Here is a 23664-nt window from a genome sequence, read left to right as displayed (position 1 = left end):
GATGTGCTGGGCTGAGGGAGGCCAGGCCTGAGGCCGGAGAGTTTCCTGTGCTGGGTTCAACCCTCAATAAACCTCCTGTGTTACGCTGGGGGAGTGTCACTGGGGGCTAGAGACCAGGGCTGGGGGGGATCGTCCCCTTGGGGTGAGGAGGCCCCAGGGGCCCAGAGCGAGGGGGCTCCCTGGAGGGCCCACGGCAGAGCCAGACGTGCTGAGGCTCAGGGAGGGGCGGCTCCAGGAGGTGGGGGGGCCTGACCCCGGGAGAGAGGGGCCCCCCGAGAAGGGCCGTCGCCCTGAAGGGGGCCCCCCCCAGGGACCGCACGGGGCCACGAGTGGGCCCGACCTGGGAGTCCGTGACGCCCTTTTATCCTGTTCTTTCTTCCCTCTTGGCTCCCCCCCCCCCCCCCCCGGCAGAGTCAGGTCGGCGTCACCTCAGCGCAGGCCCAGACTGACCGGGGAGGGGGGCGACTCACTCCAGAGTCCAGCAGATCCGTTGCTCCTGTGAGGCTGGTCTGGTCTGTCCCGTCCGTGCCCTGATGAGGTGTGAACGGCCCCTCTGCCCTGGAGAGCTTTGCCTGGGCTGGTTTTAAGCCATGAAGACACATTTCCAGCCTCATAACTATAGACATGAAATTACAACCCACGACATCACATACCAACAATGCTCAGCGCATCCTGAGCCTGCCACAGACCCCCGACCTGGCAGACTGCACCGGACACCACACACTCGTATTACAAGGATGAACATGGGGGTGCCGGGTGTCCCCCGAGCGTCACACCTTCCCCCTTCGGTTACTGCAAGAGGGTTAGTCAGTGACTAGCTCGAAGGCAGTTTGGGTTATAGCTCTTCTGGCCACCAGCCGTCCCGGCCATGAGGCGGCGTGCCTCAGTTTACCCCAGCCCCACACAGCAAAGCAGGTGTGTGATGGTTTCTCTGCTGTGACAAGCTTTACAGCTGTTTACAGGTATTAACTGAGAAGTAGCGTTACCATAAGATGTAACATCAGTAACAAAATTCTTATCCCGAAACTTAACATTAACACCAGCACTTTGTTATCACAGCCGGGCGTTGACAGCACCACGCTGTGACAGGCTGTATCTCCGGGGAACACCCTGCACCAGCCGCAGCTTGGATTGCGCAAGCGAACGGCACCAGCTTGTTGGTGGCACCAGGCATGACCCAGTGTTGACAGAGGGGTGGAAAATGACAGTGCCAATGAAGGCTCCCTGTATTAGGCCTCTGCTTGTCCGAACCGCGTCCATGTTTAGACTTTAATTAACTCCACAGGCTAGATGGAAAGAATGGAATGTGTGGCAACTAGTTATCAGTACCAGGAGGCAATTATACAGCCTGCTTGCACCTGGCTAAAGGGAGTGAAACAGAATGACCGGTCAAGAAAAGTTACTAACGAGATAATATGTTTTTTGCCAAGTATGATCTAACCTGTTTAGAGTAATTGCTGCTTCATAATGTATTTGCTGTATGGGAACTAAAAAGGAGGGAGAAGAGGGGGGCGAAGGGGGAAAGCTGGGCATTGGGGGTAATAGACATGCTTAGCTAAAATCATGTATAAAGACAGAGAGCTGCTTTTCTGGGGTGTGCTTGATCTGAGGTGTGTTCCTCCAAGCATCCTGCGCTTTGAGATCTCAAATAAACTTTTTTTTTTTTGCTTCTCCACCCTGGTGTGTCTAATTGGAGCGAGGCACTCCGGGCAACGAATCACTGTTTGCTGCCTCAGGCCTTTTGGGCCAGCAACAGTTTTGGCGTCCCTGGGTGGGCTTGAGGCTAAATTTAGCCTTGCCCGGACCCCTCCTGGAGGTCGACGGATTGCGGCGACGACCGATGCCTAGCGCGCACCGGTGACTTCATCGGGGGCCTCGGCGGAGACGCGGTGTGGTCGACCCCGGAGGGCACTACGGTGCAACGCGCTCAGATAGTGGAGAAGCAGCTACGGGCGACGGTGGGGAACCGGTCTCGTGGACAAGGTAGGAACAGTCCAGTGCTGTTAACCTTTTGTTTGCCTGTTAAGACCTGGGGACGCCCAGTGTCTTCCCATAGGTATGGGGCAGGGACAGAGTACAGGCAGGGTACGGTGTACACCCTTAGAATGCATTCTGATGAATTGGAAAGTGTTTGAAAAAGATCCATTGACTAAAAGTAAACTGAAAAGATTCTGTACAGTAAACTGGCCTCAGTATCAGCTAGAGGGCCAGGAGAGGTGGCCACCGGAGGGATCACTTAATTACAACACGATCCTTCAATTAGCTTTGTTTTGTCAGCGAATGAATAAGTGGAATGAATTTATGTATGCACAGTTGTTTATGTTGTTGAGAGATAGGTCAGATCTGTTGCAAGAGTGTAATCTGACTCCGACAGGCTCGGCAGTCACTGTTAGTTCCCCGAACCCCTCCCCGGTTGTAATGGCAGAGTCGGTGTCCCCTTCGGCTCCTACACCCCCACCGTATAAAGACCAGGTGCCTCAGGTTTCAGAGATTGCTCCTTCAGTGGGATTTTATCCGTTGATTACTGAGACTGTGGTGGCTCGCCCGGGAGCAGAGGGGCGCCAGGCCACTACTATGCTAGTTTACTCACATGTGCCTTTTAACCCAGTGGACTTAGCAGCCTTTAAGGCACAGGCAGGGGAATTCTCCACGAATCCCAGCAAGTTTATTTCGGTTTTTGAGGGATGTTTTGCCAGTCACAAGCCTGACTGGGATGACTGTAATATCCTCATAAGGACCCTGTTGTCTGAAGTGGAGAGGAATCAGGTTATAGCTAAGGCAAGAGAAGAAGCACAACTAAGGCATGATCGGGATCCAGCTAATGTTGCCACTCCTGCCAATATGGTCCCCCTAGCAGATCCTAGGTGGAATCCTAATGAGCCTAATGGTCAGACCCGCCTCACTGTGTACAAGGAGCTGCTCTTGCTAGGACTCCGACGCTCAGCTGTTCGCCATAACAATTGGGCCAAGCCTTATGAGCTCATACAGGAGCCTAAGGAAAGTCCGGTCGCTTTTCTGCAGCGCATCCGGGATACCATTCGGCAAAACACTAACGCAGACCCTGATAATGCAGCAACTGAGGCAATTATAAAAGGTATCTTTACCAGCCGTGCTGCCCCTGACATTAAAAGGAAATTGCAGAAAAAGGAGGATTTGATGGGCATGTCTGTGGCACAGATTTTGGAAACTGCAAACAAGGTTTACAGCCTTAGAGAGGGAGAGAAGGAAAAAAGGCAAGTGAAGATGATGGTTGCAGCAGTACAGGCCAGTGACAAGAGGAAGTTTCAGGAAGGTGGTGGAAGGGGCCGGGGGATGAGAGGTCGTGGACGTGGGCGCCCTGGCTCACAGGAAAGGCGTTTGGGTCGCAATCAGTGTGCCATATGCCGAAAGGAGGGACACTGGAAAAATGAGTGCCCCGAGAGGGAAGATACCCCTATGATGGCAGCAGAGAATCAAGACTAGGGGTGTCAGGGGAGACGGACTATCCTGCCCCCGGAACCCCGAGTAAAAATGCGGGTGGGAAATTCTGAAATAGACTTTTTAGTAGACTCTGGAGCGGCTCGAACCGCTGTAAATCAACCCCTCCAGCTGCCTGTGGCAGATTCCCTCACTGTGGTCGGCGCTACAGGAAAAGGAATCAAGTGTCCAGTGTATGCCCCAGCAGAATGTGCTTTGGGAGACAGAACTCTCTCCCACAAGCTGGTTTACCTCCCCGACTGCCCAACGCCTCTACTGGGCCGGGATCTGCTTTGTCGCTTAGGTGCCACCCTGCACTTCACCCAAGATGAAATCACCCTCACCTTGCCCCCAGAGAATGCCTGGATAATGACTCTTGCAGTTGAGCCCTCAGCCATGCAAGCCCCAGAGTGGAGCCAGTGGGAGGACCAGGTTTTTCCTCTAGTATGGGCATCGGGGGTCCCAGGAAAGGCAGCACATCACACCCCCATTAAAGTTCAGCTCCTGCCAGGAAAAAGTCCGGTGCGGATCAAGCAGTATCCGATAAAGAGGGAGGCCAGAGAAGGGCTGCAGGAAACTATAAATCAGTTTCTGAAGTACGGGGTACTGCGAGAATGCCAGTCAGCCTGGAACACCCCCATCCTGCCTGTTCGAAAGCCCAATGGCACCTATCGGCTGGTCCAGGACCTGAGGGCAGTTAATGAACGGGTTAAGACTCTGCACCCCCTTGTTCCAAACCCATATACACTGTTGGCATCTATAGGAGGGCAGTACACCCACTTTTCAGTCCTAGACCTGAAAGATGCTTTCTTCACAATTCCGGTCGACACACAATCTCAGGAGATTTTCTCCTTCGAGTGGGAAGACGACCGAAGGGTTAAAAGGCAGTTTTGCTGGACTGTGTTAGCCCAAGGATTTAAGAACTCCCCTACGCTTTTCGGCCAGGCTCTGGCCAAAGACCTGGAGGAGTGGAATACTCCGGACGGGATTCTCCTCCTGCAGTATGTGGACGACCTGTTAATTGGGGCGGTGGGATTAACCCCTTGCCTCCACGCCACTGTGAGCCTCCTGAACTTTGTTGGACTCAGAGGATACCGGGTAGCTCAGAGCAAGGCTCAAATTGCCCTCTCAGAAGTACAGTACTTAGGATTTCACATAAGACAGGGGGAGAGACAGCTTTCAAACGAGAGGAAGGAAGCCATCTGTCAAATTCCTATCCCAAGCAATCGTAAACAGCTCAGGGCTTTTCTGGGCATGGCAGGCTTTTGCAGAATATGGATCCCAGAGTTCGGACTGTGGGCTAAGCCCTTGTATGAATGTGTTAAGGGAATGGATCACGATCCCTTTCACTGGTCCTCAGAAGCTGACAAGGCATTTAAAGTGTTAAAGAGAAAGCTAATGGAAGCTCCAGCACTCGGTCTTCCAGACCTCTTTAAGCCGTTTCAACTGTATGTGCATGAAAGGAAGGGAGTGGCTCTAGGGGTGCTTACTCAATTATTAGGCACTTGGAAACGTCCTGTGGCATATTTCTCTAAACAACTGGATCAAGTTGCCAAGGGGTGGCCAGCTTGCCTGCGAGCTGTCGCGGCAACTGCCCTAGTGCTTGGTGAAGCAGAGAAACTGACTTTGGGGGGGACTGTGCAGGTGTATACCCCTCATATGGTTCAAGCCCTGCTGGACACTAAGGGTGGTCTTTGGCTCACGCAGGCTCGGGTAGCTCGGTACCAGGCTAAACTCCTAGAAAATCCTGAAGTTACCCTGCAGACCTGCCCCTCCCTCAACCCAGCCACTATGTTACCAGAAACAGAGGAGCAGGAACATGACTGTTTAGAAATCATAGATGCCCAGTACTCCAGCCGTCCAGATTTAAAAGATCAACCGCTCTCAAATGCAGACTGTGAGTGGTATACTGATGGGAGCAGTGCTGTCATAGATGGGCAAAGGAGGGCGGGCTATGCTGTTGTGACCCTCTACGATACAGTGGAAGCAGAGAGTTTACCTGCTGGAACATCTGCCCAGCTTGCTGAACTTGTAGCATTAACCCGTGCACTTGAACTGGCAAAAGACAAACGGGTTAATATTTTTACTGACTCAAAATATGCTTTTGGGGTATTGCATGCTCACGCTGGTCTGTGGAAACAAAGGGGAATGCTTACAGCTCAGGGGTCCCCGGTCAAGCATGGGACACAGATTCTCCGGCTTCTGGAAGCGGTGCAGCTCCCCTCAGAGGTAGCAGTGGTGCACTGCAAAGCTCATCAACGAGAAGACCAGGACGTAGCCAAGGGCAACGCCAGGGCCGACAGGGAAGCCAAGCGGGCTGCCACCCTGGAACCATTGGAAGCTGAGGAGGCCCATGTGCATGCCCTCATCCCATCAGTGGGTGAGCTCCCAGCCCCTCGGTACTCTCGTGAAGAAAGGAATCTGGCCGACTCCCTTGGGCTCCAGGAAAAGGAGGGATGGCTCCACTCCACAGAAGGAAAAATCCTCCTACCTAAAAGCCTAATACGGCCAGTACTACAGAAACTACATCAGACCACTCACGCTGGAAGGGAGGCTCTCACCCAGCTTATGAATAAGTATTTTCTAACCTCTGGATTAAGACCCCTGGCTTCCCAGGTACAGGCTGAGTGTTTAGTCTGTCAAAAGAACAACCCTCGACCAGGAGTGTCAGTGCCACCAGCCACTCTGGAACCTACCCCAGGGCCAGGATTGGTGTGGCAAGTAGACTTCACTGAATTCCCCCGAACCCAAGGGTTCAGGTACCTCCTTGTCATGGTGGATCGATTCAGCGGATGGCCTGAAGCCTTCCCATGCCGAAACAACACTGCCAGAACTGTGGCTCTCAAGTTTGTCAAGGAGATCATTCCTCGCTTTGGACTCCCCCAGTGGATGGAATCTGACAATGGAACACACTTCACATCGCAAGTCATTCAGGGGATTTCGGATGTTCTACAAATCACCTGGAAGCTCCACACTCCATGGCGACCACAGGCCAGTGGAGTAGTGGAACGTACTAATCAGACACTCAAGCGGCATCTCTCAAAGGTCTGCCAAGAGGCTTCTCTTCGGTGGCCTGATGCCTTACCCCTTGTTTTGCTCCGAGTTCGTGCTCTCCCAAAGGGCAGGTTAGGGCTTAGTCCCTTCGAAATTATGTTTGGGAGGGCATGGCCTATGAATGGTACACCGGTTCTGTTAGGGGAGTGGGAGGTAGGCTGCGGTTTCTTATCTCAGTACATGTGCTCTCTGTCTGCTGTTCTCTGTTCTCTCCACAGGTATACCAAAGATTTGCAGCCTCTCCCGCTGGATGCCCCTGTCCACTCCCTGCAGCCTGGTGACTCCGTTCTCATTCGTACCTGGAAGGACGAGCCTCTCCAAGAGAAGTGGAAGGGACCTCACACCGTCCTGCTGATCACCCACACAGCAGCAAAGGTTAAGGGAAACAAGAACTGGATCCACTACTCCCGTCTGAAAGCAGTGCCAGCTCCTAAACGGTGGACCGTCCAACCTGCGGAGAAAACTGCCAACGACGATCTGGGACTTAAGCTGTTATTCAGGCGACAGTAAGGCCTGCTGGGAATGCCCTGTGACCCCTTTGGACAGTTACAGCGCACTCCCCGTGAACACTCTGAGCGTTGGCTGTGTTTATTTTCACAGGGCCAGCCTAACCTGTGGGCCTGGTCCCTTTTGTTTTTAATCTGCTTGTTAGTAGTAGTAGTAATTTTGTGGGTATTTGGGGAATTGTAATTGTTAGGCCTTAGGATCACTTGCCCAGTATGGATCCAGGCCTAGGGTTTGCCACAATGTTACTCTTTGCTATGGAAACACATCCTGTCAGCCAAACAGGCTTTCAAGGAGTGGAAGGCCCAGGAAAGGGAACCCACAATTTTTGATTCCCTTTGGAGTTGGTTGCCCAACCTAGTAGAACTGGGAAGTGGCCTTGTGCGTCTCCTCCTCACAGGTGTGATACTGTGCCTGGTCACCCTCCTCCTGCTTGCTTGTTTTAAACTGCTCCTCCGTAAACTTTGTACCCCCCGTGTCCCGAAGGTCCCTATGTACCCTCTCATTGACAGCCCCAGCTCCATACAACTCAATTACGTTTTGTCCACAGTATATGAGAACACTCAGCCAAAGGTTTGTTGAGTATTCTCAAAGGAGGGAATTGTTGGTGGCACCAGGCATGACCCAGTGTTGACAGAGGGGTGGAAAATGACAGTGCCAATGAAGGCTCCCTGTATTAGGCCTCTGCTTGTCCGAACCGCGTCCATGTTTAGACTTTAATTAACTCCACAGGCTAGATGGAAAGAATGGAATGTGTGGCAACTAGTTATCAGTACCAGGAGGCAATTATACAGCCTGCTTGCACCTGGCTAAAGGGAGTAAAACAGAATGACCGGTCAAGAAAAGTTACTAACGAGATAATATGTTTTTTGCCAAGAATGATCTAACCTGTTTAGAGTAATTGCTGCTTCATAATGTATTTGCTGTATGGGAACTAAAAAGAAGGGAGAAGAGGGGGGCGAAGGGGGAAAGCTGGGCATTGGGGGTAATAGACATGCTTAGCTAAGATCATGTATAAAGACAGAGAGCTGCTTTTCTGGGGTGTGCTTGATCTGAGGTGTGTTCCTCCAAGCATCCTGCGCTTTGAGATCTCAAATAAACTTTTTTTTTGCTTCTCCACCCTGGTGTGTCTAATTGGAGCGAGGCACTCCGGGCAACGAATCACTGTTTGCTGCCTCAGGCCTTTTGGGCCAGCAACAAGCTGACATGCCAGAGGCTGAGCGTGGCCAGCCAGGGGTGGGGGTTCGCAGCGCAGAGCAGGTCAGGCTGGCTCCCAGAGTCGGGCGCTGGGGAGACCCAGCAGATCGCCGGTCCGGAGAACAGCAGGGGAACGTCACACGCGCCCTCGGTTCAGACAGGGCAGGTTGAGGTTACTTTGTTCATCGCCCAGGGTGTCCTTTGACTCCCTCCCCTGTAATCAGTCACTGGCTTTTCCTTCCCTCCAGTGTCCCCTCTGGGCGGGCTCGTCATTTCATCGCGTTGCCTCGGGGTCTGGCAAGACGGGCCCAGGGGGATCCTGCGCAGTGGCTGGCCCTTGGGGGAGCCGAGTCCCAACCCCAGGATTGTACGTGTGTAGAAAATCCAGTTCCCTCTTTGGGGTTACGCTGTGTCCCCCTCCCAGCACTGGGTCCTTCCCTGGGGGGCTGCGATCTGTGCTGGGGTCATTTACCCTGAGATCAGATGCACCTTTTCCCAGTAGCTCTCACCAGCTGGGAGGAAACCAGCCCCTTCTCTGGCACAGAAGGGACCTCAGGAGGCAGCTAGCCCAGCCCCCACTCAAAGCAGGACCCAGCCCCAGAACGCCCCCTCCCGGACTGAGCTCACAACCCCAGGCTTAGCTGCAGGCCAGTGCTCAAACCACGGAGCTGTCAGCTGGGTCCTTTACAGCCTGACAAACCCGCTGGCCGGTTCCTGGTCCCAGCTCCTGTTCTCACCGGCCTGGGCTGCACCTTGCTGTAAAGAGACTCAGTTACTGTCCCCAAACGTATCCGAAATTCCCTCCGCCACCCTGAGACGTCCGCTGGGGGACTGCCCCTCCGGGCGCTCGGTCACACGGTTCCTCCCAGCCCGGGTCACGGGCTGACCCCCGGGGTGCACAGACGCTGACGCGGCCATTCGGTCCTGGGCCTCCTGCCCCACGTGACATTCCTGCCCCCCCACAATTCCTCCCCCGGTTTCCTCCTCTGGGCCCCCCGAGAAGGGGCCTGTCCCTTGTTCATCTGTAAAATCCTGCCAGCTACCAACTGCGACAGGTTCCCTGATCACGGCCAGCACCTCTCCCGCCCCCGCGCCTGAGGGCACGTTGCCTTCCGCTGGACGGAGCCACCCAGCCCCTCCCACGCTTGGAAACACCCTGGTCCCCTGCGTTACCGAGTCACAGGAATCCTCACCCACCCCAGTGGTTTCTGAGATCCCCTGGGCTCCCCTCTGCTCCCTAGAGCCGGCGACCGGCTGCCGCTGACACCCTGGACAGGCCTCTCCCTGGCCGGCATCACTCCCCCGTTCCTGCCTGAGGTGGGGCTGCCTCCAGCTGCAGGGCAGGAGCTGGTCTCAACCACCCTCCCACCTGGAAACGTGGCTTCCCCCTGCTGCAGAGGAATCACGGAGCCTCTCGCCCCTTCTCTCAGCAGTTCCTGAGACCTCCCCCTTTCCCTCGGGGTCCCAGCATAACCCCTCTCCTGCTCCAGGCAAATCCTGTAACCTGAGCTACACGGAGAAAATCATTCCCCAGGAGCAGGTCGAATGGGAGGTGATCCAGCACCCCCCCAGCCCCCACACTTCCACACCCCATGGATCTGAGCTAGTGGCCCGAGGAATCAGCTTTCGCCCACCCCCACAATCTCTGCCATTTGGCCAGGCAGCATATGGGCCTTTGGGACCACTTGCTGCTTAACCAGAGAGATCTGGGCCCCTGTATCCCTCTGCCCCAAGTCCTCCCTGCCATTAATTTCGACAAACTTAACATGCTCCACGTCTGGTTCTGCAGAGGCTAATCTCACCGAGCCAACAATCGCCTGGGGGTTTCCGTGGTGAGGCCGGCAGAACTAACGTGAGCTATTGGGTGCCTGCTTCCGCCTGGCACAGGGCATCTATTCCTCAGGGGGTCACTGGAATTACACCGATAGCACCTGCCGGGCTCCTCTGCGTTCACAGGAGGGTTGGGATGGGGGTTAGAGGAATGGTTTGGGGGAGGTCAGTACCCAGCCCCCCAGCCACCCTCCCTCTTGCTAGGGATAAAATGGGATCTTCCCGTCCCACCAGCTTCAAACACCTCGTTCCTGGTTTGTTTTCAATAGACGCCTGGGTCTGTTCGAAGGTGTGAAAGTGGAGTGAATTATGTTGTGAAAATAGAAAGGATTAAAGAATCGCTGGGTGTGGCTTTAAGCAAAAGAGCTGAAATGTTGCAATCCAGGTGTCAGGCAGAGGAACATTGAGGCATAAACAATGAGCTAATGGTGAAACATTAGCCGGAGATTGGTAAAAGCTAGCAAGGAAATTCACTGCGTCTGTCTGGCCTCGGGGAACTTGTCAGTTCTGCTCCCTTTGTTACCTTGTCAAGTTCACTCCCTTTTGATCTGTATAAATTGAGGTCGGGTGGCTCTTGCCCGGGGCTCACACTATCCGGGTGTATTGGCAGAGCGCTGGGCTAATAGACAGAGCGGTCTGACAAACCGTGAGTCCTGAGTCTGACGCTGACAAAGGCATCAGCAAGAGACGCCATCTCACCCACAGACCTTACGTCTTTGTCCCACGGACACTGGTCGCGTCCGCCTTACGCCGGCCCGGGAAATGCCCTTCAGCCAATGTTCCCTCCCAGCTGGGAACACCTTTGCCCCTCACCCACTTTCCTTTGTTCTCGTCTTCCCCATTACTCAGCCCAACGTCCCTCTTAACGTTCCCAAACGTAACCCGATAGGTTTGGGGGGGAATCTGAAAACTTCCCAGACCAGTGTCTTTAATTGTCTAAAGCGTCTTCGCCAGGCAATTCCATTGAACAGGCGTCGAGCTGTACCGGTTAATCTCACAGTCAGGGTGGGGACTCGCTGATCCTCGGGGATTTCATTGCACTGCACCCAGGCTCTGGAAGGTGGTCAGACAGGCAGCAATATCGTCCTCCTCGCTGGGTGCAGGACACAAGTGTTCCCACTCGGGGAGTTTGGGAGCCGGCCGGGGGGCTCTGGTTCTGCTTCTCTAGCAGGTCCAGCTGGTGTTTTCTCTCTTTCTCTTTCTTCTCGCTCCCGTTTTCTTCCCTGGCCCTTCTGGGTGCAGCCTCCGCCCTGGCTGTCTCTGCAGCCACAGGTTCCCTGGACGCAGCTGCTGCTTCGAGCCTCATTTCTGCCGGCCACATTTGAAACTCCCGGCCCTTTGCCTTCTCCGCCGCTTCCAGTCTGGCCAGCTCCAGTTCTGCAGCTGCCTCATTGGGAGTCATTTTCCTGTTTTCTTGTGCGCATTTCCCTCACCCGAAATAAACCAACAGAACATAACAGCACGGTGACCTCCTCCCGACCGTTCTTAGCCACTCACTAAAAATCACAAATATCGGTGCTTAGAGTGTCAACGTCACTTGGAGTAACAAGCTGCACATGCACCCTGCCCGCTGCACCACTGGGACGTTCCCCTCTGGGGTTATCTGGACCGGTGATCTGCTGGGTCAAGAGACCTTTTGCAAGAAGCATATTCCAGTTACATTATAGTCACACCCAGTAGTATATTTCCATACAATCACATAAAGTGCAACGGCACCTCTCCGTCTGGCAGGGTCCAGTTACGCCCACTGGACGCCGCAAGCTTATCGGAGTTTGTCAGTTTAACAAATTGATCTGTCCCAGGCTTGTTATCCCAAGGGGAGACTCTGACACGCTGCAAACCAAGCGCCCTGCTTCAGCCAGACTAAACAGCCAGGTTTATTAACTACAAAGAGATGTGAAATGATTATAAGTCAAAGCAGAACACGTCAGATTTGGTCAAATGAAATAAAAGCAAAACGCTCTCGAAGCTGCTCTTCACCCTTTCAGTGCCCTTACAAACCTGGGTGCTTCTCCCCACAGGCCGGTGGCCCTTCAGCCCGGCTCTCCCCTTTGAGCAGCGCGTCAGTCGCTGGGTGGTGGGGTCTGGAGGTGTAAATGGAAGCGAGAGGAAGAGCCTGGCAAACGTCTCTCCCTTTTATCGTGTCCTTTCTTCCCTCTTGGCTTCCCCCCCCGCTCAGGGTCAGGTCGGCGTCACCTCAGCGCAGGCCCAGACTGACCCGGGGAAGGGGGCGACTCACTCCAGAGTCCGACCGATCCTTTGCTGCTGCCTAGGCCAGTGTCCTTTGCTCCTGTGAGGCTGGGCTGGGTCTGGCCCGTCCGTGCCCTGATGAGGTGTGAACGGCCCCTCTGCCCTGGAGAGCTTTGCCTGGGCTGGTTTTAAGCCATGAAGACACATTTTCAGCCTCATAACTATAGACATGAAATTACAACCCACGACATCACATAACTACAATGCTCAGCGCATCCTGAGCCTGCCGCAGACACCCGACCTGACAAACTTTGCACTGGACACCACACAATCGTATTATAAGGATGGACGTGGGGGTGCCGGGTGATCCCCCGAGCTACAGAGCATCCCAGTGTGTAAACACACAAAACACAAAAACATTATCTACCAAGATGTCCCTAAAGGTTGAATTTGGGTCATTAACGCTGCAGGATGCTTAGCCCGTTCTCGCCATGTGTCAGAGCTGCCTGCACAGTTCTGACACCGTTATCGTGCCTTCAGCCCATTTCCGGTGACCCTTTCTTCATGGCTGGCACTGTCCCGCCTCCCACTTCTCGACAGGGCAGCAGCAGTAGCGTTCTGCTTCGAACCTGGGGCAGGAATGGAGCCAGTGCCTCAAGCCTCTGCGCCTTTTGTCCTTGGAGTTCATGGAAATTAAGAAGGTACCTGAGTGACTGATGGTCCGTCCTTGGCAGGACAGCGGCCCCCAGGAGTTTTGTGGAGGTTGGCACTGCCAGCAGCTGCCTCCTAGTCACGCACGGAGCTCAGGGGCCACCTGGCATCTGCAGCGACTTTCCTTGTCCCCGTACGGCTAAGCCCAGACAGCGTCAAGGACAAATTTTCTGTGTCTACACTGCACGAGAGCTGAGGATCTGGGTGCAGTTCTGGGACAGGCGTCAGCCTCTACTTTAGCTCCACCCGGGCTTCGTGGCGTGCAGGCCGTTACCTCCCAGGTTTGCCCCCCCTCTGCCAGCTTGTGCGGTGGCCGTGAGATGGTGGCACAATCAGCAGTGGCTTTCTCTCCAGTTGTACGATGGTGGGCCCAGTGCAACTCCGCGCCTCAGTGACGGCCGGTAGCATGGGTCGGGGGCAGACGGCTTTCCCCTGCTCAGGGGCTGTCCCTGTCCCCACCCCCCTGCAATCACACGCCCCAGGTAATTTACTTCACCCCAGAACAAAGGTGCCTGTGCCTGGTTTCACCCCGTGCAGCTCCCGCCGGGGCTCCTCGCACGCCCTCCCGGTGAGGACGGCGTTATCGAGAGACACCAGGCGGGACGTCCCGGATGGTGGAACCCCCATCGGCCTTTGGAACGACCCGGGGGCATCACAGACTCCAAAGGGCATGACGTTAAACGTGACATGTCGGGTGGTGAACGTCGTCTCCTTCTGTCGGTTCTGCGGGGTGCACTCAGGGCAGGGCACAGACCCAACGGGACGTGGCCAGTGAGTCCAGGTTGTCGCCAGTCCCTGGGAGGGGATACGTGGCTCCCATGGCAACGTCACTCGCCTGTCAATGGTCCTCACGTACCCATATCCCTCCCTCTGCCACCTTGGCCAAGTCTAGAGGCCTCTGGGCTCCCGGAGGGTGGACGACACCTCTCTCAGCCTCTCTTGCAGTTGCTCCCTGGGGAAGGATGGGGATCTGTGGTGGTCCCACCCATCTGGCATCTTCGGTCTCAGCCCAGTGCCGCATCGGCCCAGGCCACCGTCCCCAATGGAGACGAATCCGGGTAGTTTCCCCGCAGGTTGTGGGCGCTGGCAGAGGTGACAGGCTCCCAGCTCCAGCTCCTGCGTGAGATTGTCTCTCTCCTGCACGTGGTCCTGCTCAGTGACTCCCCTGTTTCCCAGGGCCTCGCGGCACCCACATCCACCCTCGCTCCAGAGTCAGCCCTGGGTGGAAGGGACCAAGTCCCAGGCGTGGCACGTGGCACGAGATCCCCTTGTCACACTGGCAGCTCTCACACCGGGGAACAGCCTCTCAGGCCTTTGCCAATGGCCCAGCAATTCAAGGCAACTTGATGAGGGTGCTTCCCGCCCTTCCATGGGGGTCACCCTGGCAATACCCATCTCACGCCTCAGCAAGCAGCGTCACAGCCCTCTCCACGGGTCCCTCCCACACCCCTGCCTCCCCAGCCCCAGCGGGGGTCATGGGACACGGCGCGGAGGGGTAGCACCTCGGTGCCAGCCAGCGAAGGCCTCACGCTGTGTCAGCAGCCCTGACTGACTCAGTGCCCCCCGTGCCCCCCGTTCACGGTGTTTATCCATAAACAGAGTCTTGTGAGGGGCCAGATGAGAGCCGGCGACGCGCTGCTCATTAGCATCCCTGTACAACGCACATATTAACAGCAAGGGGGGATTCCCTAGCCCGGCAGATATTGTGCCTTCAAGCCTGTAACCAAACGAGGGCGAAACAGGTTTCTTCCAGACCGGGGGGAAGGGAGCTCTGGCCTTGCAATCCCAGCACAACGGCAAAGGCAAGTTAGCACCGGGAGGAGAACTCACCCTGGCACCAGTCCCCCGGTGCACAAGCAGCCGAGGTGCAGTTCAAAGGGATACCAGAGAATAACCGGGGCGGGGGGGAGGGAGCCAGGACTCCTGGGTTCTCTCCCTGGCTCAGGGAGGGAAGTGGGGGCTGGTGGTTACAGCAGGGGGGCTGGGAGTCCCCTCCATTGCCCCTTGCCAGCTGAACATCTCTGTCCCCCAAGTCTGCTCAGCTCCTCACAAAGCCACCCCACTGCTCAGAAACCCCATTGTCCCCCCCCACTGCCCGGCGTGATGGATCTGCAAAGCAAGGGACCACGTCTCCCTTCAGCCCCTCTGTGCCGGGTCGGTAGAAAGGACCCGCTCCTGGGGCGCAAGCCCACCTGGGGCTCGCTGTGAGAGTCCGTCCAGAGACAGGGGCTGGTCACTGCAGGGGGACACCGCTGGGGAGCTGTGCTAACCCTGAGAGGCAAAGGAAAGGGGGGAGCCCGGCGGGGTTTCTTCGGGGGTCTCCTGGCCGGGAGTGTCTGGGGCTGTGTCGGGTTCTGCAGGGACAGGACAGGAGCTGGGGGCCGCAGGACGGGCTCCGCCTCCACCGGGCTGCCCGCAGTGCCCCGACGCCTGGCTGGGCCGGGAGCCTCCCACGGGCCCCCGATCAGTCCAGCCGCCCCTTTCCAGCTCAGGAAGGTCTGTGCAAGGTGGGGGCCCTGGCCTGCCTCCCGCCTCGGGCTCAGACTCCCAGCCTGGCTCGGACCCTCGGCTTCCACCCCCCCACTCCGGCCCCGACCCCTGGCGTCGGCACCAGGACCCCAACCCGGGTCCCCGGATTCAGGCTACCGCTCTGAGCCTCCGACCCCGGTTCTGACCCCCGCCCGGACCCCGGTTCTGACCCCCGCCCGGACCCACCGCCCTGACTGCCCACGCCCCGGTGGCGACAAACAGGGGTCCTGGGAGGCTCCTTCCGCTGCCGACGGGGGGTGGCCAGAGCGATCGCTGTTCGCCGAGTCCCCGTCACATCCCGGGGGGCTGGTCTGCAGCCTGGACCCATTGAAAGGTCTCGACGTCGTCTCCTCCCCTTGGCGGCTGGTGGCTTCCCGCGTCTCCCTCCCGCCATCTGTTCACTGTGGGTCGCGGCACCCCCCCCCTTTCCGCCGCCAGCTGGTTAACGGCCTGGCCTGCTCAACACGCCCTCCGGCCGCTTTCCCACTGGCTGCCATGACGTCCCGTTCGGCCCTGGGCACCCCTGCCCGGGCGGCTGGGCCCCCTTGCACTGCAGCCCCCATACCCGGGTCTCTCTCCCCCCGGGGTATCAGGTCTCTGACCTTCAGCCAGCTCCTGGGTGTCGCCTTGGAGCAGCAAGCCAAGAAAACCCAGCTGGTTCAGAAGGGTGGATCCACCCCAGCCTTCCCCAAGTGCTGGGCACGAAGACAGGCGACCGCATCTCCCCACCTGCCCTACCCTGCCTCTTCCGGCTCCCGCCGCCCGGGAGAACACTCTGAGTGCCGGGGTTGTTCGTTTCCACCCACCGCGTAGCCCTCGTAACCGTGGCACCTGCCCCTGGAACCCTCCCAGGCAAATCTGCTGATTGGCATCCCACCGCTGCCACCAGCGGCAGCCCTGGGGTTCGTTAGTCTGTGCCCCAAACCAGTCAGGTGCCAGCAGCAGGCCCGGTGAGCTGTGGCATTGGAGGTACTTCAGCAGCTCCGCTCTGTAGGTGCCACCGTGCCCAGAGACCTGGCTCAGGGGACGGGTGTGGTACTGGCGCTGGGGGGAAACGGGCGGGGGCAGAGCCCCTAGGTGCCGTTCGAAGTGAGCGAGCGGGGTCCAGCTGGGCCCCTGGGTCAGGCCAGCCGAGAATGGGGAGCCCTGGGGCGCCGTCTCCAGACCCGCCCCTGCTCCTGCCCGTTTCCAACCCAGCCTCGGTCGGTGTCTCTCTCTGGGGCCGCTCTGCTTTGGCTCCAGCCCCCGCTGCTCCCCCAGAAACCTGCCCCCGGCTGGGCCGTCCGGGACTCACAGCCTGGGGCGGAGTCTGTCTGTCCCGCCAAGCGGGGGCCAGTCGCCAGACGGCGTCTAGACCCGGCGCCGGAAGAGGCCCAGCTCCGCGCGGGAGAACCCCGGGGCGGCGCGTAGCAGGGGGCCGCTGAGCCCGGCTGGATCCAGACCAACCCGGGGGGGGCCGGGGAGCCAGTCGGAGAACTCTCACCTGACCCCAAACGTAGGTCCACGCTGCCACCCAGCGATGAGTCGGGGTTACTGCACCCCAGAGCTGCAGCCGCAGATAAATCAACGCAGACCTTAGGGGCAAGACGGGGGTGGATTGTCCACTCCGGTGTATTCCCCCTCCGGCCTGGCCGGTGCCCCTCACTCCCGACCCGCAGCCCCTGCCCCCCCCAATTCTGCCGGTGCCCCTCACTCCCGACCCGCAGCCCCTGCCAGCCCAGCCCTGCCCCGCACAGCTCTGCCGGTGCCCCTCACTCCCGACCCGCAGCCCCTGCCCCCCCCAATTCTGCCGGTGCCCCTCACTCCCGACCCGCAGCCCCTGCCAGCCCAGCCCTGCACCCCCCAGCCCTGCCAGTGCCCCTCACTCCCACCCCGCAGCCCCTGCCAGCCCAGCCCTGCCGGTGCCCCTCACTCCCGACCCCCAGCCCCTGCCAGCCCCGCCCTGCCCCCCCCCAGCTCTGCCGGTGCCCCTCACTCCCGACCCGCAGCCCCTGCCAGCCCAGCCCTGCCCCCCCCGCCCTGCCAGTGCCTCTCACTCCCACCCCGCAGCCCCCTGCCAGCCCAGCCCTGCCCCCCCCCAATTCTGCCGGTGCCCCTCACTCCCGACCCGCAGCCCCTGCTAGCCCAGCCCTGCCCCCTGAGCCTGCCCCTCAGTTCCAGCCTGAAACCCTCTTCTGTCCCAGCCGTGGGTTCCCACCTCCCACAGTTCTCGCTGGCTAAGTCCCTGCAGACTCATTGCAGGTAAGAACAGCACTTCCTGGGGCTCAGCCCCCGCCCCCTGGGCTGGCGTCCTCGGTTATGAAAGTGAAAACCTTGCTGGCGCCCGGCCCCTCCTCCATTGCGAATTGAGCCCTGGGGGGCAGCGAGGGGCGGTCCCCAGCTGGCTGGGGGCCGCCGGACGAGCCGCGTCTAGGGCACGGTTCAGGCTGTGCGACTCCGCAGCCGCCCTGCCCTGGGTTGGGGTTAATCGAGGGGAATTCGCAGCGCAGGGGAACTCAGCAAGCCAGCAGCCTCCCCCCTCCAGCCATTTTCCTTTGCTCGGCAATCCCCACTGCCCACTCCCTGCCTTCCTTCTCCTCCCCCAGGACCCCACTCCCCTCCCCGAGCTGGGAGAGAACCCAGGAGTCCTGGCTCCCAGCCCCCCCTGCTCTAACCCACCAGCCCCCACTCCCCTCCCCGAGCTGGGAGAGAACCCAGGAGTCCTGGCCCCCAGCCCCCCTGCTCTAACCACCAGCCCCCACTCCCCTCCCCAAGCTGGGGAGAGAACCCAGGAGTCCTGGCTCCCAGCCCCCCCTGCTCTGACCCACCAGCCCCCACTCCCCTCCCCTCCCCTCCCCTCCCAGAGCCGGGGAGAGAACCCAGGAGTCCTGGCTCCCAGCCCCCCCTGCTCTAACCCACCAGCCCCCACTCCGCTCCCAGAGCCAGGGAGAGAACCCAGGAGTCCTGGCTCCTAGCCCCCCCTGCTCTAACCACCAGCCCCCACTCCCCTCCCAGAGCTGGGGAGAGAACCCAGGAGTCCTGGCTCCCAGCCCCCCCTGCTCTAACCCACCAGCCCCCACTCCCCTCCCAGAGCCGGGGAGAGAACCCAGGAGTCCTGGCTCCCAGCCCCCCTGCTCTAACCCACCAGCCCCCACTCCCCTCCCAGAGCCGGGGAGATAACCCAGGAGTTCTGGCTCCCAGCCCCCCCTGCTCTAACCCACCAGACCCTGCTCCCCTTCCCGAGCTGGGGAGAGAACCCAGGAGTCCTGGCCTCCAGCCCTGCCCCCACCTCCGACTTTTCAGTTCAAACCCTTCCCTCTGTTCTTTGCCTTTTCCTAGCTCCCGTCCCAACCACCTTGGATCTGTCTCTGATTTCCGGATGAGTCAGAACTGCACGCCTGTAACTCGGTTCCCGTCACTTTGATCTGCCTACACGTGTCTTCCTTTCCCCATCCCCCCGCCAGGATCCCGCTGGATTCTCCACTCGAGGGGCTGTTTGCCCTCGTCCCACCAGGAATTCATCCAGGGCCGCCCTACATCCTGGATGCTCCCAGATCCTTCCTGGCTGTGGAATCTATGGCTCTGCCTACGGGGCAGGTCCCAGATGAAAAGAAACGTTGTTAAACCGATAGCCGAAAGGACACCTCCCAGGGAAAGATCCTACAGGCGCCTGGGATGAGCCCGTCGAAGTCAGAGGTGAATTCCCAGGCGACTCGGAGCTGAGGTTAAATTGCACAACAGCTGGGGTGATGAATGGGAAATGTATTTTAATCAAGCGACAGCAGCAGCTTCACCTCCACCCATCAGTGTCACAACATTGACCACCAAATTATGATTTATGGCAAGTAATAGTATTTACAGGACTCTTGGCATCATTCGTCTTTCTATTTCTGCCTGCATTAAAGCATCCGCACAGAGCGAGTCATCGTTTGAATTCACTTCCAAGTCTCGCCCTGCTCTGAAAGGGCAAATTTTCAAAGGTAGTTAGTCACTAGACCCAGTCCGCTCTCAGAACTGGGAGAGAACCCAGGTGTCCTGACCTCCAGCCCCCACGATGTAACCACTAGACGCCACTTGCCTCCCAGAGCCAGGGAGAGAACCCAGGAGTCCTGGCACCCAGCCCCCCGCTCTAACCACTAGACGCCACTCCCCTCCCAGAGCCAGGGAGAGAACCCTGGAGTCCTGGCTCCCAGGCCCCCCGCTCTAACCTCTAGACACCATTTGCCTTCCAGAGCCAGGGAGAGAACCCAGGAAGATTCCCCCATCCCTCTGCCATCCCAGTTCCTGGCTCCCTTGCCTTGTTTCTTCAGCCGCGAGACCGCGCTCCCATTACAGCTATATAAAACATTTGAGGTTTCATTCGATTGTGCTGTGTTTAGACAAAATGCCTTGAAAAGACCCCTTTCTGAAATGTTTTTGTTGTGTTTCAGTGAGGAGGGAATTCAGTTTAAAACCAGACTTGCTTCGGTCACCAGAAAAAGGTCAGGAAAGTTTAAAAGGGAGAGAAAATGGGAATTTTGGACGGTAGACCTGTGAAAAAATGACCGTTAGGAAGTTTTCACTGGAAAAAGCCAAGTTGCCATGAAATTTTTTGACTGAAATGAAAAAAAAAATCATCGAAAGCAAGAAAGCAAGAAAGAAAGCCAGCCAGCCAGCCAGCCCTAGATAGGTAGCTTGATGCTGATTGGAGTGTTACACCAGGGAATTAAATCATTTCAGTGAATTTTCTATTAAATTTAAAAGGTAAAAAAAGACATTTTTGCATTACAAACTCTGTTTTGTTCCAGTTCAAGTTGTTCCCAACATTGTGTTTTGCATTTCAAATTTTTTTGGTAAAACCTTTTGGGTTTTTTGACAAAAGCCAAAACATGGAAAATTCAGGTCTCCGAAAGTGAAAAATCTTTTGGTATTTTTTGTGCCACAACTGGGATAAAATTAGACCTAAATGAAAATGTTTTGGGGGGCATAAAATAGCCATTTTTCATCTAAAGATACATTCATTGCGAAGATACTGGCTAGTGCTATAGCGATGAAATTCATCTGATTTAGTCCCTCAAGAAAAAAAACAACAGATTCAATATGGCCACTGATCCCAAGATGGTTGGCAAATATGGCCACCAGATCCAGGATGGTTAATAAATCTCCTACGGCCTCCAATCCATTCTCATTTGCATAGCCATGTAGCCACCAAATCCATGCTTGTCGGCTTGACTAATGCAGCCACCAAACACAGGTTGGTCGGCATGATCAATCTGGCCTCCCATTGCAGACTAGTTGGCAAATCCAATATGGCCACCAAATCCAGGCTGGCTGGCATGGTCAAAGTGGTCACCAAATCCAGGCATGGTCGTCAGATCTTGCTCTAGTCCTAAATCGTGGTCCCATCAGACGTTCTGCAGGAGAGATTCCAGGCGAAAGCGGTTCAACCAGTGTTCCCAGGGAATTCTGCACGTAGCCACTGGTTTCTCTGGTCATTGTTCTGACGGCACATCGTGGTTATAAAAAGGGGAGCACAGATCATCGACAGGACCATGGCGTCTCGGAAAGGCTGCTGCTAGTCACACAGACAAAGTCTCCCGAAGTAGTTCCAACTCAGGAGATCTGGAGAGGCAACTGAAGGCGAAATCCAACGCTTCCCAGGTTTGGGTGAAGGCCAAGACAGCATAACTCCATGCTCAGAGTCCCAGCTCCCGGTGACAGGTGGATGGTGCAGAAGGCCAGATTTCATCCCCACCCCCCAAAAAAAAGTAAGTTTCCAGCCTTGGCCTCTCCAGCACCACCCTGCATCCCATCCCATCCCCCCAACCCCTTCCACCTTCATACCCTGCCATGTCGTGCCCCACGCCCCAGTGCACGGGCCCCCCTCAATCCCCCATCCTTTCTGCCACCTCCACTCCTCTCCCCACCTCACCCAGCCCCCTCCCCTCTCCTCCCTGGTTCCCCCCTCAGCCTCCTTCCCCCTCCCCTGCCTAGCCCTCCCCCCAGCTGCTCTCCCGCCCAGGCCCCCTCAGCACTCTCCCTTCCTCAATCTCCCCCTCTCACCACCCCCTCCCCTCTCCTCCGAGTATCCCCCATTCCTGGGCCCTGCTTTCCCCCCTCTCATCCTCCAGTCCCCTGCCTGCTGCTCCCCGTAACCTGCCTTCCCCACCCAGTACACCCGCTTCCCAGTGCCACCCCCAAACTCCCCTCCCTCCCAGTCCCCCCTGAGCACCCTCCCTTCCCCCATCTCCCCCTCTCCCCACTCCTTCCAACACCCACTCCCTTCCCTCATCTGTCCCCCCTCCGGGGCCCGCTCCCCCGCCTGTCTCCCACGGCAGCAGGTGGCCCGGCCTAGCCACGCGCCCCCAGAGCCCAGGCAGACCAGGATGCTGACACAGGCCGTGAGGGCCAGGGAGCCCAGCGCCATGCGCTTGTCGGCCTGGCCCCATATGGTGCACTCGAGGGCAGGGGGGCAGGCCGGGGTGCCGGGGAAGCAGGGGAAGCTGGGCCCTGATACTGTGGGCAGCTGCCGGGCCAGCAAGGCCCAGAGGAATCCGACCTCAGTGGCCAGCAGCACAGCGATGCACGCGGTGAAGACTCCAGCATGCCAGGGCGGCTGGGCAGCCATGTCGGGTCCTGCCGGCGGCCCGCTCACACCACTCAGGCCAACCGTGTTGTCTTTGGGAGCCACATTGGTCGTGTCAACCAGCTTTGGGGTGGCGGCCACGTTGGAGTCTCCCACCGGCCTGGGCTCGGCAGCCATATTGCATTTAGCAGCTGTGTTGGATTCCTCTGCCAGCTTGGGTTTGGTGGCCACGCTGGATTCTCCATCAAACCTGTGCTCAGCAGCCGTGTTGGAGCTGGCAGCCATATTGGATTCTCCCACCGACCTGTGCCCAGCAGCCATGTTGGATCTGGTCGATGCCGTGTCCTCCTCCCCACCCTGGCCCTGACGATCTCCCTGGGGGTACAGCATCCTCATGATGGTGATGGGGATCAGGGCGATGAGGAAGGAGAAGCCCCAGCTGGGCGTGACGGGGTCCAGGAAGTGGCGGTTGTAGCAGACGGAGGTGCAGAAGCGCCGGTTCTCCTCCTCCTGGCTGCGGTTCCAGGCACACGCCAGATCATCCCGCGCGCTCTCCCACGGCGAGCTGGCGAAGTACAGGGCCAGCAGACGCAGCCCCAGCAGGAAGAACCAGTGCTCCAGGCCCTGCCAGCGCAGAGCCCCCGACATGGCCGACAGCACCGGGTGCAGCAGGCTCACCAGCGTGGAGACAATGATCAACATCTGCCCAGAGAGAGACATGGAGTGGAGTGGTGGGGGGGGGCACAAAGGGCTGGCCACGTGGCCCACATGCCACACACCCAGAGAGAGCTAGTGGGTTTCATTCCTTCGGCCTTGCTTTTCTCCTTCCTTCCTTCCTTCCTTCCTTCCTTCCTTCCTTCCTTCCTTTCTCATTCCCTGGCTTTGTTCTTTCTTTCTTAGTCCCCTGTTTTCTTTCTTTCTTCCTTGCTTGCTTCCTTTCTGTCAGTCTCATTCCCTTCCTTTCTTGTCCTGTATGTCTCTGGCTTGGCCCAGCTCCCTGTATTATTTCCATCCCTCCCTCCCTCCCTCCCTCCCGAACAAACCTCTTCCCAGATACCTTTTTCTGATAGTCTCTCTTCTACCAGTCTCTATCACCAGTCTCGTCTCTCCTTTGTCCAAGGATCCTCTATCGTTCCAGGCTGCTGGCTCCGTGCCTGGGGGTGGAGGACCCGAGTTGCTTCCTTCAGCACAGGTGCACGCCCGAGCCAAACAGCCAGAGAAGGAGAAGCTGAAGCCAGAAGTGAAATCCCAGAGCTACTCCCAACACAGGAACACCTTCCCACATAGCTGGCTCCCTGCCCTTCCCCGCATCAGCCCCACCTACTCTGGGAGGGATCGGTGCCCGGATTTGAGTCCTGCCCAAATGCTCACAGGTGGAGGCAGAAGCCCAAGGGCAGCAGGCAAGACAGCTTCCTGCTCTAACCACTAGACCCCCCTCCCCTCCCAGAGCTGAGGAGAGAACCCAGATGTCCCGGGTCTCAGCCCTTCTGCTCTAACCACTAGACCCCACTCCCCTCCCAGAGCTGGGGATAAAACTGAGGAGTCCTGGCTCCCAGCTCCCTGCTCTAACCACTAGACCCCCCCTCCTGTCCTGGAGAGCCCAGCTAGCTGAAGACTTGGACAGGGCCGCCCAGAGGATTCAGGGGGCC

The 23664-nt window shown here is 57.7% G+C and overlaps 1 protein-coding gene across 1 annotated transcript; it reads right to left on the bottom strand.

Moving 5' to 3' along the window:
• Positions 1-13434: 13434 nt before the first annotated feature.
• On the bottom strand, positions 13435-23283 carry LOC123369187. Its single transcript, XM_045014546.1, has 3 exons — positions 23073-23283; positions 21812-22717; positions 13435-13665 (listed from the first exon to the last, which is right to left on the bottom strand). Exons 2-3 carry the CDS (start codon positions 22715-22717, stop codon positions 13435-13437), a joined length of 1137 nt encoding a protein of 378 aa, XP_044870481.1. The 5' UTR covers positions 23073-23283.
• Between the last annotated feature and the right edge of the window lie 381 nt (positions 23284-23664).

This window comes from Mauremys mutica, chromosome 4, assembly GCF_020497125.1.
Source record: "Mauremys mutica isolate MM-2020 ecotype Southern chromosome 4, ASM2049712v1, whole genome shotgun sequence".
Classification (NCBI taxonomy): Eukaryota; Metazoa; Chordata; order Testudines; family Geoemydidae; genus Mauremys; species Mauremys mutica.
Note: the sequence above shows the minus strand (reverse complement) of the source record. Positions and strands in the feature narration are given on the sequence as shown.

Coding starts and splice junctions, on each gene's coding strand:
- LOC123369187 (XM_045014546.1), bottom strand. CDS start 22,717: ATGTTGATCATTGTCTCCACGCTGGTGAGCCTGCTGCACCCGGTGCTG. Junction 13,666..21,811: donor CGGCCTGTGTCAGCATCCTG/GTCTGCCTGGGC, acceptor TGCACCCCGCAG/AACCGACAGAAGGAGACGAC.